Source organism: Chionomys nivalis, chromosome 19 (genome assembly GCF_950005125.1).
Source record: "Chionomys nivalis chromosome 19, mChiNiv1.1, whole genome shotgun sequence".
Lineage (NCBI taxonomy): Eukaryota > Metazoa > Chordata > Mammalia > Rodentia > Cricetidae > Chionomys > Chionomys nivalis.
Genome location: NC_080104.1, coordinates 58,872,607 through 58,890,241, shown reverse-complemented (window position 1 = coordinate 58,890,241; position 17,635 = coordinate 58,872,607). Strand labels below are relative to the sequence as shown.

Here is a 17,635-nt window from a genome sequence, read left to right as displayed (position 1 = left end):
CGAGCACACACATGAACACACATATGCAAACACGCGCAAGCGTGCACACACAAGCGTGCGCACACTTGCACGAACACATGCACGTGCACACACACACACATCTCTTGTGAGTTTTATGTCTATTTTTTTTTAATGACAGTTATTTGAGCCTGAGAAATGGTTCCACAGCTAAGAGCACTTGCTGCTCTCCCAGAGGACCCAAGTTCATTTCACAGCACCGTTATCAAGTGGTTCTGTGCTCCAGCTCCAGGGGATCTGGTACCTCTGGATCACAAGGGGCCTAGCGTTGGCCTCTAGAGGTCTGGCTCCTCACATTCTCCAAGTGGATAGCCAGGACACAGCTGCCCTCAAGGCCATGGCGCTGTTCTACTGAGACCTGTGGGAATTGCATGGGTGGGCAGGAGGGAAACTAAGGGCAGAGGTGCCCGGCAGGGCTTGGCAAGAGTGCACAACTTGGCTTCTCTTGCCTGTTACACTAGGAGGTCAAGATGACTTCTTGAAAAACCTAGTCCTCGTCCCCAAATTGGCTGTCCCCTGACCTGGGAATATGAGGAGTCAGACCTCAAGAGGTCAACACTAGGCTCCTCCCCTTGTAACTTCAAGGAGGCCAAATAGCCTGTGGAGCCATCTTGGAAGTCATGGCCGCCCATCCAGCACCAAAATCCACAAGGTCCTGATATGATGGAGACTCCCTTATGTCAAAAATGACAGCAGTGAACGTGAGGTCCAGCTCTGGCCACTCCCTGGGAAGGCTACGGATCTGTGCAAGATTGTGTTTTTTGGAAGGAAGCACCTTCCCAGAAAGACCCTGCGCTCCGCAGTGTGTTTCCTATCTTCAGATGCAGCCGCTAAACTGAGTACAGAAGCAGAGGGTTTTGTAACAGTGAGGCTTGCCATTTGGACAGCAACCAAGGAGAAGGATGGTGGGGTTCTTCCTGGCAAAGTGGCTGACAAACCAGCCCTGAGATGGCTTACCTCTAGACTCACAGAAGTTATTTCAGGTCCAGGCTACGAGCAGTCAGGTTTCCTGTTACGCACAGACAGCCAAGGGCTTCCTACGGAGCCTGTCAGCTCCCTGGGCTTCCTCCTCCCTCCCCTCTGTTCTCAAAGGGTCATCTCCCCCACCTCCATCAGCCCTTTAGGCTGAGCAGAAGGAATGTGAGCAGGGAGAGGCGGATAGGAACCAACCGCCCTACAGTAAGGATATGGTGGAAGGCTTCTGTTGCCTGTGTTCTGTTTCTCTGAGCAAGCGAGGCCTTTCCCATGCCTGAGGGAGGACCTGTCTTACCTACAATGGCTGCTGCTTGGGTCCCACCATGATCTCCACAGAGCCTGACCCTCTTGACATCTGAGGGCACAGGCTGTGGATACATATTTCCAGACCCTGCTGGCGCTAACCTCGGGAGCGTGCCTCCACTTCTAAGGGCCTTGATTTCCTAGGCAGACCAAAAAGAAACACTGCAATTTACTGCAGAGGATTGTCGGGGAGCTAAAAAGCCACAGTGGGGAGGCAAGAGAGATGGCTCGGCAGTTTAAACGCTTGTTCTGCAAGCATGAGGACTGGAACTGGGGTCCCCAGAAACCCACAGAAGTGCCTGGTGGGGATGACAGCTGGCAGTAACCCCATACCCAGAAGCTGGAGACAGGATCTGGGTTTCACTGAGAGACTCTGCCTCAGTGAATAAGGTAGATAAGCAACCAAGGATGATTCCTGACACAGACACACAGCAAGACACACAGATGACAGACAGACACACAGACACTAGGGGTGGGGTGGAAAGAGAAAACCAAAAGCTCTAGCAGCTGGGGCAGGCAGAAGTCCCATTCCCCACGAGAACACTGTGGAATCCCTCCCCTTGACGTGGGCTGGGTGTGGGGAAGTGGCTCCTGAGTCTGGATGCGGACAAAGGAAAGGAATCCCTTCTCATGTGCCCAGGGAGTCACGTCTCGCTGTCACAGTCCTTGGGTGAGCTAGCCTTCCCCTAACCTTGAGGAGGTCAGTTGTCTTACGGTGGAGGCAGCTTGTTGGGACCACAACCCCTGAAAGCCTGCTGAGGGTCACTCTGGTCCTCACCAGCAAGACCATGAGCCTCCATTCTGCAGCAGCCTGCAGTTAGCAAGCCTGGTCAAGGATCATACCGTGGGGGAAGTCCCAGCCCTGAGACACGGAAGTGGAAGGGGGTAAAGTCAGGGGTTCAGGAAACCGTGGACATTTGTTCCACAGCAGCTGAAAACTAGAGCTTCTAAGACGGTGTGATCTGAGGTGCCAGCTTAGATCTGAGGTGCCAGCTTGGACGGCAACTGCTACTATCGACGCAACAGGTATGGGTCTGTGTAACAAGGATGCCAACTGCTCACGGGGAGTAAGCGTCCAATCTGAGCCGCGATCACCCTTTCCTGGCTTTGTTGAATATCTGGGTGTGGTCAGTTGTTAAACAGATCTCCTTTTCCTAATGCTGACTTGGCTGCCACCATGCCCTCAGGCTCACCCCTCCCCATTGCCATCTCCCCTGATGTCAGAGTGAACTCACACCTGTCTACAAAGGCCCAGGACACAGCCCCAGAGCTGGGCTGACTCTATGCACGGGGATGCCTATGTTAGCTTGAACAGATTAGGAATCAACCTCTGGGGCGAAAGAAACATAGCCACCCACTAGCCCCCACCAGCTGGTGGGGGAAGGAAAGCTGTGTGAGATCCTGAGTAGACATCCAGCCTGCCCTGGTCTCAGGAGCCCTTATGCCTCTCCAAGCACAAAGGCATCCAGTAATGGGAAAAATGCAAGCCATTCTTTCAAACCACAGAGCGGATGGAGCTCCCAGCAGAAGACAGGGATGCTGACCTGGCAGGGCCTCTGGAGGAGGAAGGGGTCACAGGACAGGTAAGCTCTAAATGGGCCTGCAGAATGGCTAGCATTCCTAGTCAAGAACCATCTGGGACAGACCATCAGGAGGAAGAGCGCCAGGCTTGAGAGTGTTTAAATCACATTTTGTACTACGTCTTCTGGAATCTAGTTCCGTGAGCCATCCTTCCTCAAGTGAACTACATCAAGTGAACTCCAGGGCTCCGCATCTCTGTAGATGTGTAGACCTTGGATACACATGTCTGATGTGTAACTGATGTCAGCTAACTGATGACACCAGCCATTGTTCTCAGAATGACCCATCAAATCCCTATAAACTGACAGGGATCACTATGCCTTTTACAGAGGGGAAACTGAGGCCAGAGAGGAGATCCCAGGAACAGAGCTGGGTGTGCCTCAGTGGTAGTGTGCTTGTGTAATATGGATTTGATCTTCAAAAGCCTGGAGTGCATGCATGTGTGCACACACACACACACACACACACAACATCACAGGAAAAGCTGGGATTTGAACCCAGGGAGATAGAGCCAAGCTCTACATAGACCAGGGTAGCCTGGAACTAATAGAGACATGCGTGCCTCTGCCTCCTGGATGCTGGGATTAAAGTTAAGCTCACACTCGTTACTGTTTGGGCCTTATTTGTAGGGGCAAGGTCTCTTTATGTAGCCCTGACTGTTCTGGAACTGCCTTGGGAGTGGACCACAGACTGACCCAAGATGTTCTCTACAGAGGCAGAGGCCCTGATGTGTCCACACCATGGTGTCCTCTGCCTTCTGCATACACACACTAGGTGCCAGCAAGGTCCCTGGGAAAGGTATATGACCGTGCCCTGAATGAGGCAGCCTTGCTCTGCTGAAGAGCCCAGGTAAGGCACAGCAGAACAGGCCCCAGAACAAGGCAGAGTTTCCAGGGTTGGATCAGGGGAGCCAGAGAACTCATCAACCCCCCTGAAACACTGCCCCAAGCTGCCCATCTGGAGGAAGTAGCCAGAAAGGGTCACTGAGATGCTCAGGGTAGGGTACCCCAAAGTCTCCACTCCATAAGGTCCATCCAGTGAGTGCTGTCCAGGCAGCAGAAGGGACTCTAACGGGTAAGCATGGACTAAAGGGTACGATGGCCATGCGGGCTCTGCAGGTCTCTGCCTGCCCCTGATCCTGGACCATTGACCCCAGCCAAACCAGAGGTGAATCTCCAGGTTCAAGGCCACCCGATTGCTTTGCCACCTCTCCTCTCTGCTCCAAGTGACCCTTCTGTCCTCATCTCTCATCATCAAAACCACATCTCCCTCGTTTCCATTTCTGGAGAGCAGACGTGGAGCCTGGCCGGGCCTTCGACAAAATGTGGATCATATCCCTTCGGAGGGATGGATACCAGGGTCAACCCAGAAGCCAACCTCTGGGAACTCTCCCACAGTAGGTACTTCTCATGCAGGGTGTCGACATCTGTCCCCTGGATGCTTCTAGGAAACAGAGCGGGACCAAGAATTTCTGTCTTGGGCTGATTGCCCTGGCCACTTGCTCGCGGAGCCCCTCTGTATCTACCACCTCAGCTACCTGCAGCGTTTGCACCCACTGTGTGTCCTAAGTGCGTATGTAGTTATCCCTGTGACCAAAGCTTCCTGGGGAGGAAGCAGATGGCAACTGGGAAACTGAGGCTTAAAGTTTGCCCAAGCGGCACGTCGGGGTCCCCCACAAGACGTCTGACGGCCATCACCCTTCCTCTCCGTGGCGTGGAAGGCTTTCGGGGCCGACCCAGGGGCATCCCCGCGTCCCATGTTCACGCAGAGGCTCTGCACTCAGGGTCCGAGGGATGGAGAAGCCAGGGCTTCAGGCTGGCATCTTTAGGGACAAGAGGAGGGTGTCCCTGGAAATGGAAAAGCACAAAGCCTTTCGGGGTAGGGAACAGGCTGTTCAGAGGCCCAGAGGTGGGAAGGCTCCGAGAGACAACTGAAGAGCCTGAAGGCGACAGGCGATTGAAGGAGGAGGCAGGGCTGTGTGCTGGAGGAGGGCAAGCTCGCAGCTGCTGACAGATGAGGAGGTGAGGCTGGCGCTAATGGGCATCGGGAACCTCCCAGCAGAGTGAAGGCAGATTCTCTGCGTGGGAAGAGGTGAGGGCAGGCTGGACACACAGTAGGCCCCTTGGAGAACCTGGCTAGGGACACCGCCCCAGCAGCCCTCGCCTCAAGTCCTCAGGAAGTGTCTCCCCAGAACCCATCCTCAATTACAGCCCAGGCCAGCATCTCAGGCTCTACCTACACTTCCTCGGTGTCTCAACTCAGCCACTCAGAGCTGAAGGCACATGAGGGTGGACAAAGCCTAATTCAACAGCGACCTGCAAGAAGCAGAGGTGAGTGATCCGGAACCAGGGTACAAAAGGTGAGCTATATCTGGACCACGGTGTCCCTCACAGACCCGTCAAAGCAGTGTGTCCAGGGTCAGCCACAGGCCTCTTCACCCTCGGGGCACCCAGCTCCTCCGAGAACTTATTCCCAACCTGTACGGTGTCACAGGGGACTCGGGGGTGGCAGCCTACAGAACACACCCCTGCCTGCGGATTCTGACATTTTCACCATCAGCCCTTCACTCCTTTGGTCTAAGATTTTCCACCGAGTTACTGGTTTTTAATGGAGCCACTCTTAAGTTCGCCAGGGCTTCCCGCACTATGAGAGAGTCCCGGCTGATCTTTCTTGAAAGAGAAGGCTTTAAAATCCTGGGTTCTAAGAGAGTGGAGGAGTGGGGAGGAGGCTGGGGCATAGACCAGAAGGAGGGGAGAGGGAGGTCACAAGAGGCACAGTGGGTCACGCCTGGGAAGGATGAAGCCAGTCACTCTCCTCCTTTTGGGGAAGGGTAAATCAGAGAGCGCCAGAGCAAGACCCTGAGGCAGCTCCTCCCCTTCCCACTCGGGTTCTGGGACCCCTGTTCCTGTGTCTTCCTGCTGTCCTGGAAGCAACAGCTCTGAACACAAACTTTCTGGGAACCTGACCCCTGCCTGGCTGCCCATTCAGCCGTCACCACCCGCCACTGGGTAAGGGGGTCTCCGAAGACCAAAGACAGACATCGGGCGCCTGAGAGACCAGGACACTGAAAAGCGACTCGCTAAGCAAAGGATGGAAGCTGTGGGGACAGAGGAATTCCGATCCGGGGCGGAGCAGGGGGGACCCGGCCGGCGGGCGGCTCACCTGCACGACACGGTGATCTCCACCTTGGTAGCCGGGATGCTGCCCGCCAAGGAGTCGAACTCGCTGAGCGACGCCATGTCCTCGGGCTGCTCCATCGCCCACTGTCCCCCCACCTCACCCCAAATTAGTCAATATTCCTGGGCGATTCACGCCTCCTCCGGAGCGGCTGGAGCCCTGGACTGGGCGGCCAGGGAAGGAGAGGAACGCGAAGAGGGGGCGTGGGAAGTGAGAGCGGGAAGGGGGTGGAGAGCGGGGGCCGCGGAGAAACGGGGCGCGGGAGCTGCTGCGGGGAGGCGGGGGCCGCGGCGAGGGAGCCGGGGCGTAGCGGGGAGGGGGACGCGGAGGGGGCGTGGGGACTCGGGGGGTTAGGACCGCGCCGCCTCGGGCTTGAGGCGCAGCGCCACGTCCTCTGCTAGGGCTCCGGCTCTGGGGCGCCCGGACTGCGGGAAAATCAAATGTGCCCGGAGTCGCCGCCGCCTCCCGCCAGCCGCGCGCGCTGCGTGCGGGGTCCGCGGGCGCCGGAGGGGCCGCCCGCAGGGGCCGGGGCGGGGCCGGGGCGGGGTCTGCGCGGGGCGAGTGTGGGAGCGGGTGTGTGTGTGTGTGTGTGTGTGGTGTGTATGTGTGTGTGCGAGTGTGCGCGCGCGTGTGTGTGCACGCGCGTGGCGGGCGTGGAGACGCGGCTCTGGATGTCGGGGACAGGGCTGGCGACAGCCAGAGACAGTTCCAGGGCGCGCGCTGCTCTGCGCCAGTCCCCCACCCCACTTGTCCAGGGTTTGCGTGCTGGGGGAGGGAGACTGTCCAAGGGGTACCTGTTTGGGCAGCATCTAGGCGGGGTTCGGAGAAGAGGGCTCTGCTGAGTGTGCGCGCCACCACGCAAGGGTCTAAACCTAGAGCTGGCTTTCCATCTCCCGGTGACGAATCTGGTGCCAGGAGGGCTGGTGTGGTTTCCCACGCAGGTAGGGTGGGCCAGTGGACACTTGCCCATCCACCTCTGGTGCCCGCCGACACTGGTCTTGGCCAGTCGCCCGAACCTTTACCCAGCCCCTCCGTCCTCCTCCACCCATCGTGACCATAGGGGCTGAGCCAACCCCCAGGTCTGGAAGCTTCCTCCAGACTGAGAGAATAGCCTCAGCTCTTTGGGCTTTGCAACCAGCTCTCAGTATACCAGGCTCAGAGCCCCGCATTGGGTAGGGGGGGGGGGGTCAAAACATCTCCCAGGCCATGTCATCCCAGCCACGCCTGGAGCCTCCTGCCTGGCCAGGCCTGCCCTTTGGGCTTGGGGTTGCAGCGCCAAGCTGTCTCCTGGAGGCTGTGCACGCAGTTTCCTTTCCAGAAAATCCACCCGTGGCGCCTCCTCAGCCTCAGTGTAAGCTTTGCTGAGAAGGAGCTTTCTACTTCCTCGCCCGCCACCCCACTGTCGCCTTCAGTGGTGGTCTTCTGACAGCCAGGCACTCGGAACAGATCCACACGTATGCTGTTTGAAATCAGTTTTCAGCACGTCAGTCAGCCAGAGCTGAAACACACAGAGCACCTTCCCTGGGTTTGCACAAGTGGTTTCTGTTTACCTATAGCTCTAGATCAGCTGGACTCGGTTCTGTCACCTGGGGTACGCAGGCGGGCACTGGGATTCCCTGGGGAAACAAACCGAGAAGGGGTGGGGATAACAATGACTCACATTTGGGTTGAGCCTGGGGTCCTCCCTGGGGAAATAACAACTCGGTCTCCACTTCCTTCTTTTCTTATTTTTATTGTTTTTCAATTTTCAATTAATTTCAAATATAGAACAAAATCCAGCTGAACCACAAGTGAGCTGCTTGTCAATATATGTCTGGAGCTATTGTTTGATACGGTAATGTGATGGAGTGAATGGCGGAGCCAGAGAAGTTCCCACTGGGCCCAGCGCCACACTGTGTGTGTTCTTAGGATGAGTCCAGATTCTAACGCCAGATCGTGGGATAAAGACGTGAAGGAACTGGCCAACATTTATGGTTAGGGCTTTGTTTTAAAACACAATTTTAAATGATTGGGCAAAAATTAGGTTACCCCCTTCACCACAGGCGTGCTGTGGCATGGAACAAGAGCGCAGGTCAACAGCTCCGCGCAGGTCAACAGCCCCCCCCCCAGGTCCTGTTTGGGGTGGCAGCCATAGAGAGGCAGGGTGGTTGCTCAGCTAAAAGTCTGTTGATGACCTTGGAAAGTGACAGCATTTGGAGCAGTGACTTCAGGATGTCATTGCAGAAGCATGGAGTCTGTATTGTTCCATCCCTACTGACTGTGGTGCTTCTGTTGGCTCTCTTTGGCAAAACAGAACAGAGTGCATCTGGTAGCTTCTTTGTTAAGTCCTGTCCTAGGCTTGAATAAAAAGGCAATAAATAAATAAATAAATAAATAGCCTGATGTGGTGTTGTGGTGGCACACACCTTTAATCCCAGCACTCCAGAATCAGAGGCAGGAGGATCTCTGTGAGTCTGAGGCTGGCCTGGTCTACAGAGAGAGTTCCAGGACAGCCAGGGATACATAGAGAGTCCCTGTCTCAAAAATAACAAGGGGCAAAAAGACATGATATCTATTCCTAAAAGTCCCAGGGTAGTGAGGCTTCAGGCCATGCAGACAGAACTGGGCGGCATTTAGGAGTGCTGCAGAAATTGGCATAAAGGGTTAGGGATCAAGGGACAAGCAGAAAGAGAGCCTGTAGGGGCGGTGATGATGTCATGGCCGTGAGAGTGGGCTCAGGAGTGGATGCTAGAATTTTCCCTGAAACAGACTGGACAGAGAGGTTTGAGCTGTCAGGGGAAGCAGGGCGGCTGGGAGGGCCCAGCACTGCTCAGACCCCGTCTGCCCAAGCAGGGGAATGCTTGTGTGGCTTCTGCCAGCTGTCAGCTCCATGGCTGCCCCGCTCCAGAGGGACGCACCTTCTGAGGCTTCTAGCCTGATCCACAGAGTGCCAGCGACTGTCCCAGAGCCAGGCAGGTCTCAGCCTGAGCTGCAGACTTCAGCGGGTTGATATGAGCACGAGTACCCTGGACTTAACTTCTGAGGCAGAGCCAGGCTGAGCTGCATTCTTCAAGGAGACCTGTAGAGCCCAGGCCAGAGATCTGTGCCTGGCAACCATGGTGTGTGTGTGTCGGGGGGAGGTTTGAGGCTAAAGGTTGGTGGAGGTAGCTGTGTCCACAACGCTAGGTTCTGGCTGCCACCAGCCTGTCCAAAAGGGAGCACCAATGGTGAGGTACTCTGAAAGGCACCTCTCTGCCCCATGGCCAACCAACCAGTGAGGTCCAGAACCTGCTGGTGAGTCTCAGGAGAATGGCTTCTGGCCTCTGCTCAAATGAATCATTCATTGCTGGCAGAGCAAACCCTTTGGGTGTTGCCCTTGGATGAATTTGTTCTCTAGAAGGTGAAACAGTACTGTGGTCGCCGGGCCACCTGTGACATCCAGACAAGCCCTCTGGTGACTTAACACGTGCCCTAGACTGGCTCTGTGGTCCTGAGACCCAGACTAGAAGCAACCTTGACCCTGGCCCACCCACCACGTAAGCCCTGCCATCCCTCTCATTAAGAACTACAAGCACGGAATGGGCCGTGTCAGGAAGATGTCGGATAATCAGCATCAGCACTTTGCCTTTGCGTCCAAGACTGCAGACGGCCTTCCTCTGACCTGATTCGTGGTGTTAATGATGGCAGAGCAATTTTGAGAGGCAACTCGCCGCATCGATAAGGAGGAGAAAGCACTGAGGGCCGAGTTCCTTGCAGAAGAGGCAGCTGCTGCCACCGCCCTCCTCTCCCCGCCCTTCCAGAGGCACTTTGAGTAAGTGCTGCCCTGGGATCTGCCTGGAGTGTGCAAGGGGACAGGGGACATAGTAGGGGTGCCCGCACTACACCTGAGAGCATTGTCTGCTGCGTGAACACAGCCTTGGGGTTGGCAGGTGTGGGCTACACTTAAGCCCCACTTACCTGCTTACTTGGAAGTTCTTAAGCAGCAGACAGCTTTGTGCCACTGTGCATGGCAGCCTCAGGTGGAGAAAGAGAGGCTCAGGGCAGCAGGGGACTTGAAACCACTGTGGTAGTAGGAAGGAGGCTAGATGCAGATCTGAGTCCCTCCATTCATAGAAATACTGGAAGGGACTTGGGACCTGGAGATTAAACCCCTTTGATTGCTGAAAAGCTTAGAGCAAGAGAGTGATGAGTTCAAGATCGTCCAAGTCTTCCCCCAGTGAGAAACCCCACTGATAACTGGGAGCTAGGTATCCAAGAGCAGCAAGGGCCTGCTTCAGACAGGGTGGGGTGAAGCCATTTCCACTGGGGTAGAAGAGGCAAGAAGGGTCCACTGTCCCCCAGGACCTCCCTCTCCATCTCGCTTGGTGCGACCAACACAAAGCAAAGCATGGAAAGTTGCTGTGCCCAGGATTTCCTTCTCTGGGGACCGTTCCCAGTCTGACTGCACCTCTATTGCTGGCCTCTCTCTCGCACTCCTCCCTCCAACCTCTCTCCAGGTGATGGAGGCCTCTTGCTCTTACAGTCCAGGTTCTGGACCTTCACAAGCAGGGAGTGCACTCAGCCCTCACGGTACATGTCACCCTTCTGCTCAAGACCCTCCCTGGTTATCTTCCCACGACCTCTCCAGTTGCATCTCCTCCGTCACCTCAGGGACCACAGCCAGTCACACGGGCCTCCTTCCTGGACCTTGGTACCTGCTATCTTCTTTCCCTTGCCTGGAAAGGTGTTCCCAGTCTGCTTTAATACCCCAACCCTTCACAGAGACCTTTGGGAACACTCCCTGACACAGGAGCTTGTCACTCAGCCCTGCCTACCTCTATCTTTCTTCCTCTTTTCCACTAGGAAAAGCTTCCCACAAACTGTTGGTTCCCAGCTCCCGAGGCCAGTGCAGTCACAAATAGATCACACATGGCAGGTGCTCGATTCATCCAATGAGTGACTGAGATTCCCACTCTTGCTCTTGGAAATGCTGAGTCCTTCATAAGGGCCCCCAGAGTCCAGGCACCGGTGCCGTCAGAGGACTGTCCATCACACACATCATTAAATACTGATTCTGCATATGTCACGATCGCAGCTAGGGGACTGTGTGCCAAAGATCTGGCTGACACTGTTGGGGTCTGGGGCCAGGGCCTCAGAGCAAGGAAGGGATTTGGATGTCTCCGTCTTATTTACTGAGAACCTGCCACAAATACACAGCAAGAATCTCACATCTGCTGCCCACTCAGTCCTCACAAGTGGGGCCACTGTCATCCCACTTAACAAATCTCTACTCCTGCTCCCTCCGCTTGTTGTACCCGACCATCTCCAGGGTGGAGGGCTGGGGGCTGCACCCGACCGTCTCCAGGGTGGAGGGCTGGGGGCTGCACCCGACCGTCTCCGGGGTGGAGGGCTGGGGGGCTGCACCCGACCGTCTCCAGGGTGGAGGGCTGGGGGGCTGCACCCGACCATCTCCAGGGTGGAGGGCTGGGGGGCTGCACCTGACCATGTCTAGGGTGGAGGACTGGGGGGCTGCACCCGGTCGTCTCTGGGGTGGAGGGCTGAGGGGCTGCACCTGACCGTGTCCAGGGTGGAGGACTGAGGGGGGTCACAGCATGTAGAAGTTCCATGCAGGGCAGGGCAGACCCCCATCCCTAGTGTTTCCCTCCTGAGGAAGCTGCAGACAAAGGGATGGCATTGGCTGCATTTCTACAAGTTAGGAACCTGGGCCACTTCATTGACTTTATTCTCCCAAGCTCACAAAGCTAAGATGCAGGGGCAAGACCCAAGCTTAGGGTCTGGTAGGCCCAAACCCTGACACCGTGCAGACTTTCTTGATCCTCAGAGGAATACCCATCTCTGGGTCTCAATATATCCCAGTGTAGACAGCACGGCCTGTCACCTCCCTTGATTGTCCTCCCTCACAAACTTAATCCAGTATTGGCTTGGTGCCGTTGTCATGGCATCACCAACCTCAGTACTGCAAAGGCCTTAAAAATTGGCTCTGCAGATCTGGAAACTGAGGCCCATGGAGGATAAGAAATCTCTTCAGGGTCATTTGCCCATGAGTAATTAGCAATAAAAGCTAATAAAAGCTCAGATTCGAATTAGTCTTTTTTGTTTTTTGTTTGTTTGTTTGTTTTGTTATTATTGTTATTGGGAGACAGGAGCTCGTATAGCCCAGGCTAGCCTCAAACTCCCTATGCTCCTGGCCCCACCTCTGGAGCACTGGATTCCAGGTACCTGGTTTTATGTGGTGCTGAGGACTGAGCATGCTCAGGAAGCCCTCTCACAACTGAGCTATATTCCCAGTCTAGGTCCGAGCTGGCCTCCAGCTGACTGTGTAGCCTTAGCTGGCCTTGAACTCGTAGGCTATCCTCCTGCCTCAACCTCACGAGTGCTGGGATTTTAGGCATGAATCATCTTACCTCAAGGAAGGATGGTTGCTGTAACTTTCATCTTAACACACAAACATTTGACCCCACAAGGAGCTCCATGTCCTCGCCCCTGCCAACAGGCTCCACACCAGCTAACTTGGAGGCCCTGAGTCCCCCCTCTTCTGGATTAGCATGGACTCCAGGATCTGACCAGCGCTGCTCTCAGTAGACGCTTCTTTCCTCTCCAGCTTTGTGTGAACACACACACAGACACACACACATACAGACACACACACATACAGACACACACACAAACACCTTACCATGATTCCATTGTCTGGCCTTACCTGACCTCAGCACTCTCTCTTTTGTTGCTGGGTCTAAATTTTCATCTTTCTCCTCCCTCCCAACTCCCTCTGCAGCGCTAGCGATGGAAACCGGGTCTTGCCCATGCCCGCGAACACTCTGCCACTGAGCTATGACCACAGATCCTTTCCGTTTGAAAACAGTTCCCTCCCTGGTGCGACAGACTGGCTTGCTTTGGGGCTTGCAGGACTCCCTGCTTCATGGAAGACCATCTCCCCTGATTTGAGCATCTTAGGAAGTGGAAGACTGACTGACTCCTTGCATCTGTTTTCAAGCTCAAAAGCAAACTTAGCCCCTCCCTGTACCGTCAGCCTCCCACCAGCGAGCAAGATGTCTCCCTGACTGGCACACTCAAACCGAGGAGGAGCAGGGAGACACAGCCTCTTGGCCAATTCCATCCCTAAAACTCTGACATCTCCCCTAACTGGCTCCAGAGGCCCTGGTACTGCCTCCCTTGGGCACCTAAAAATGGCTGGGGATGGGGCTGTCATTGTCCCACAGCCCTGATGTTCTGTCATCCCTGCTCCCTAGCCTCTCTCCTAGCTGGACCTGCACTGTGAAGCCACCAAGGATGAAACAACCTTTTCCTCCATCAGCTCTAAATTGATTTTCATGCCAAGCCGCTTATATTTGCTTGCCTGGCTGTGGAGGTTACTGAAATGTGCACAGAATGCCACGAGCCCGGCTTTGTGTGCGAGCTGGCGTCCCTGCGGCCCTGCCCTGGTGTGCCTACTAGAGTCTTCAACTGCCTGCCGTGATTTCCCTGGGTTTATTAGCTCTGCCTCCCACCCCCAGCAGTTCATCAGGCACTTGGTGGCTGCTCTGGCCGGGAGCAGTTGCTCCGATTGAGGGTAATGTCTGTTCTCGGGGCTCCAGTAACTCATTCCATCAGTGCCCGCCCGTGTGTGCTCAGGTGTCAGGCTCAGGAGCTGCCAACGGCCTAGGGCAGGCTTCTCACCACCCTCCCGCCTCAGATCGCAGACAGTAGGGTCAGAGGTCTACTTCCGGGCTCTAGGATCCACACACCGCGCATGCAGGCACACACTCACTCACAGTGTGCCCGTGCCCACATCTCCTCCAGTGTCTGTAGGAGATTCCAGTTAAGACGGCCTGCTGGGAGCTCCCGAGAGAAGCAGGGACCATAAAAGCATGGTGGGATAGCTCTGGGTAAAGGCACTTGCCACCAAGTCTGATGACCTGAGTTCAGTCCCCCAGAACCCATAGTTGTCCTCAGACATCCACACCCACATACGCACACGATAATCAATAAACTAGCAAAGAAATAAGTAATGTAAGATCCCAGGTACTTAGGTCAGTGGGGCTTCGCATGAGTGTGGGATGCCCACTTTGCAAACAATCTGAGGCTAGGGAAGGACCTTCCCACAGCCAAGGGCTGACCAATTCTGGCTCCAAAAACTGTTAATTTTTTGAGCTGCAGGGAGGAGGGGGCAAAGAAAGATATGCAAATTTCCACTGTGACAGAGGACAAAGCAGATCAGCGAGGAAGGGAATCTCGCCACCCTGCCACCCCGCCACCCTGCCTTGGGAGTCCACTGGAACCAGGAGTGTACAGCCTCCCACCAAATGAGTTTCATCAGCCAAGTCCCTCCTCAAGCCTACGCCCCCAAAGAGGGACACAGAAGCACAGTCTTCAGGACGAGTGTGGCTGAAGACAACCGCGAACTCTGGATTCTTTCCTTTGATGGCTTTTCTTATCCGCCAACCCTGGCCCCTCCCCCACGCTGCCTTTGCCTGCACGAAATACACAGGGCCCAGGTCTTAATGGAGCCCGGCCAGATCCTCATAGAGAGGAAAATGGTTTCCACGAGCTGGGCAGTGGCGCGGCTATTACACTTATGACCCAATGAACACACCAGTCAGCGTTACGTGTGCCCTAGGCCCCAGTAGGCTTGCTTTTGGGAAGAGGCCTGAGATGGCAGAGCAGGCAGGGTGATGCCCCTTGAGCCCACTCCCCCCAAACCCCCGCGAGGCCGGCTCTTTCCCAACCCTCATCTGCTCCCTCTATGTGTGGAAGGTGGGGACAACTGAAAGCTAAACGCACAGCTAGGAACCCCACATCTGCTCCTAGCTGTGGCTTTGGCCCCTCGTTCCATTCGTTCACTCACTCTACTGAGCTTTGCAACCCTTGGCTTTGGTCCTCAGTTTGTTCTTCCAGAAATGGGTATAACGAGGGCAACCTCTGAGGTCAGGTGTTAAAGACAGAAATACACAAGTTGAGCTGTTTTCTCAAGTGAAATAATTTTCTGGCTGGTGTCAATGAGGGGCTCCAGATTACCATGGAAAGAATGACTTTGCCACACAGGGGAGGACTAAACAGCCAGGAGGAGATGGAATATTAGGACCAGGTATATACACAGTGAAGCCCAGCTCAGGCTTCCTGCAACTTGGGCCTGGGAGCTTCTGCCTAGACCAACCGATGGAGCTAGACCCGTGCAGCACTCTTAGGCTTCCTCTGCTGGGCTCACATCTCGATTCTAGTCTGTCGCAATCTGAGCAATCTTTGGTTTTCCACATCCCAAGAGCAGCTGGCTTGGCTTAGTAAAACCATGATAGGTGTTGGTAAGCTTTTTGACGCTGCCTAGAGACTAAACCATATTCATAGCGGCCTCTAGTGGCAGACTCCCAAAATAACATGCTAAATGCGAACTTGGCAGCTGGAGGAAACCTTCTCAGATTGACCTACATTCAGACTTGAAGCTCAAAAGGCCTAGATCAAATGTTAGCCTATGGACAAGGAGACCAAATTCCAGAAGGCATGCGGTTCCCAAGGTGACAAAAGATTTCTCACTCCTGGATCCACACACTCAAAGACAGGGTCTTTAATACAATGATTGTGATTTTAATGTGCGAGTGTGCTTACTGTGTACACTGTGACAAGAGGCTGTGGAGGCCAGCAGAGGGTGGTGGCTGCCCAGGGACGGGAGCTACAGGCAGCTGTGAATCTCCTATGGGTGTTGAGAGCAGAATCCTGGTCCTCAGCTGCAGAAGCAAGCGCTCTTGACCCCTGAGCCACCCCTCCCACCCAGACAGGAGTCTAATATTTCCCCCTGGAGACAGGGATCTCACTCACCACGTAGGCCAGGCTAGACAGGGATCTCACTCACCACGTAGGCCAGGCTAGACAGGGATCTCACTCACCACGTAGGCCAGGCTAGACAGGGATCTCACTCACCACGTAGGCCAGGCTAGACAGGGATCTCACTCACCACGTAGGCCAGGCTAGACAGGGATCTCACTCACCACGTAGGCCAGGCTAGACAGGGATCTCACTCACCACGTAGGCCAGGCTAGACAGGGATCTCACTCACTACGTAGGCCAGGCTAGACAGGGATCTCACTCAGCACGTAGGCCAGGCTAGACAGGGATCTCACTCAGCACGTAGGCCAGGCTAGACAGGGATCTCACTCAGCACGTAGGCCAGGCTAGACAGGGATCTCACTCAGCACGTAGGCCAGGCTAGTCTCAGACCTGCCACTAGGGGTTCTGAGTCACTAGTTTGGAAAAACAAACAGGAACCTAATTTCTCCACAAGACCAAAGCAGCCTTACGTCCCTGGCTTTCCCTCTCCCGCTGCACTTTGCCCAGAGTCCCTGGGACGTCCTCTGTCCTGGCACTTAGCTAAACAGACATCCATTCTATGGAACGTGGCTGAGGGCAGAGAGTGCTTCTTGGCAGGAAGCGCCCAGCTGAACAGATGTGCTGGCCATGCTTCCTCCTCCACAGCCGCAGCGCGGTGCCAGAGGGACCACCGAGAGACTCAGATTGGCTCGAGGATCTGAGGGTAGGAGCCATTCGCCATTTGTGGGAAGAGCTATTTTGACATATTCTGGAGCCACAATCCAAAAATAAACGAAGCTGAGGCCTTCCCGAGGGCTGAGTGGAAGAGGCTTTGCTGCCGCGCCAGTCAAAGCCCGGGGCTGTGACTCCGGGGTAGCTATTTCTGCCAGCGAGCCTCCATCTTTTCCTGATGGAGAATATTTTGATTCACTCGGCAATAACCTCAAAGCATCACACAGGTGCGGGTAGGCAGCGTGGAATAGGAAGAAGACCGGGCCTTGTGAGGTCAGAGCAGGGAGGGGAGAGAGCTGTGAGTGCAGGCTCCTGGCAGACTGGCAGAGAAGCTGGGGGCGGGAGAGGTGGGGTGCAGTGGAATGAGCAGACGCATGCGCACATGCAACACACACGCATGCAGCCCTAGGTGTGTGATGGCTTTAATGTCTATTACCAAAAGCTGCCTTTAACCAGTGTTCCCAGTACAGATCATTCTCTGAACACTTGTTCTGCATGAGTGTGATTCCGTTGTTCAAGGCTGGCCTCTATCCCTATTTTTGGAAAGGAGGTTGGAGGATCAAGGTCATTCCCAGCTATTTGTGAACCTGTCGGTCAACACGGTCTGTAAGTAAAGCCGTGTTTCCAGGTCCCCTCACAGCCGTACTAGGACCCCAGGGCTTCCTCCCTTCACTGCCACTTGGCCCACTTTGCCACCTCAGGCACTGTGTCAGGAAGCAAAGCCACACGATATTAGGCCTCAGGCCCACAGCAACAGGGGATGACTGTGGCCCTCAGCACACCTACCCTGTGCTAGCTCATCAACTCGACACACCAGGGAAGAGGAGACTTAACGGAGGAACCGCCTTCACCTGGCCTGTGGGGGGGTTCCTGATTGTTGATTGATATGGGAGGGCACAGCCCCCTGTGGGCAGCGCCATCCCTGGGCAGGTGGGCCTGGGCTATTTAATAAAGGTAGCTGAGCCCGGTAGCGGTGGTGGCGCCCGCTTTAATCCCAGCACTTGGGAGGCAGAGGCAGGCGGATCTCTGTTGAGTTTGAGGCCAGCCTGGTCTATAGAGCGAGTTCCAGGAC

At 55.2% G+C, this 17,635-nt stretch overlaps 1 protein-coding gene across 3 annotated transcripts in view; it reads right to left on the bottom strand.

Annotated features, from left to right (window-relative positions):
• Window positions 1–6,640, bottom strand: part of Cpne5 (copine 5) — an 83,580-nt gene extending 76,940 nt beyond the window's left edge. Inside the window, exon 1 of one of the 3 annotated variants that reach the window (XM_057751193.1) lies at window positions 6,040–6,640. In XM_057751193.1, coding sequence (XP_057607176.1) covers window positions 6,040–6,134 — 95 coding nt within the window. In that variant the 5' untranslated portion in view covers window positions 6,135–6,640. Of the gene's footprint in view, window positions 1–975; window positions 1,067–6,039 lie in introns of those variants that run through there. The other 2 variants (XM_057751195.1, XM_057751196.1) reach the window with 2 other exon arrangements.
• Between the last annotated feature and the right edge of the window lie 10,995 nt (window positions 6,641–17,635).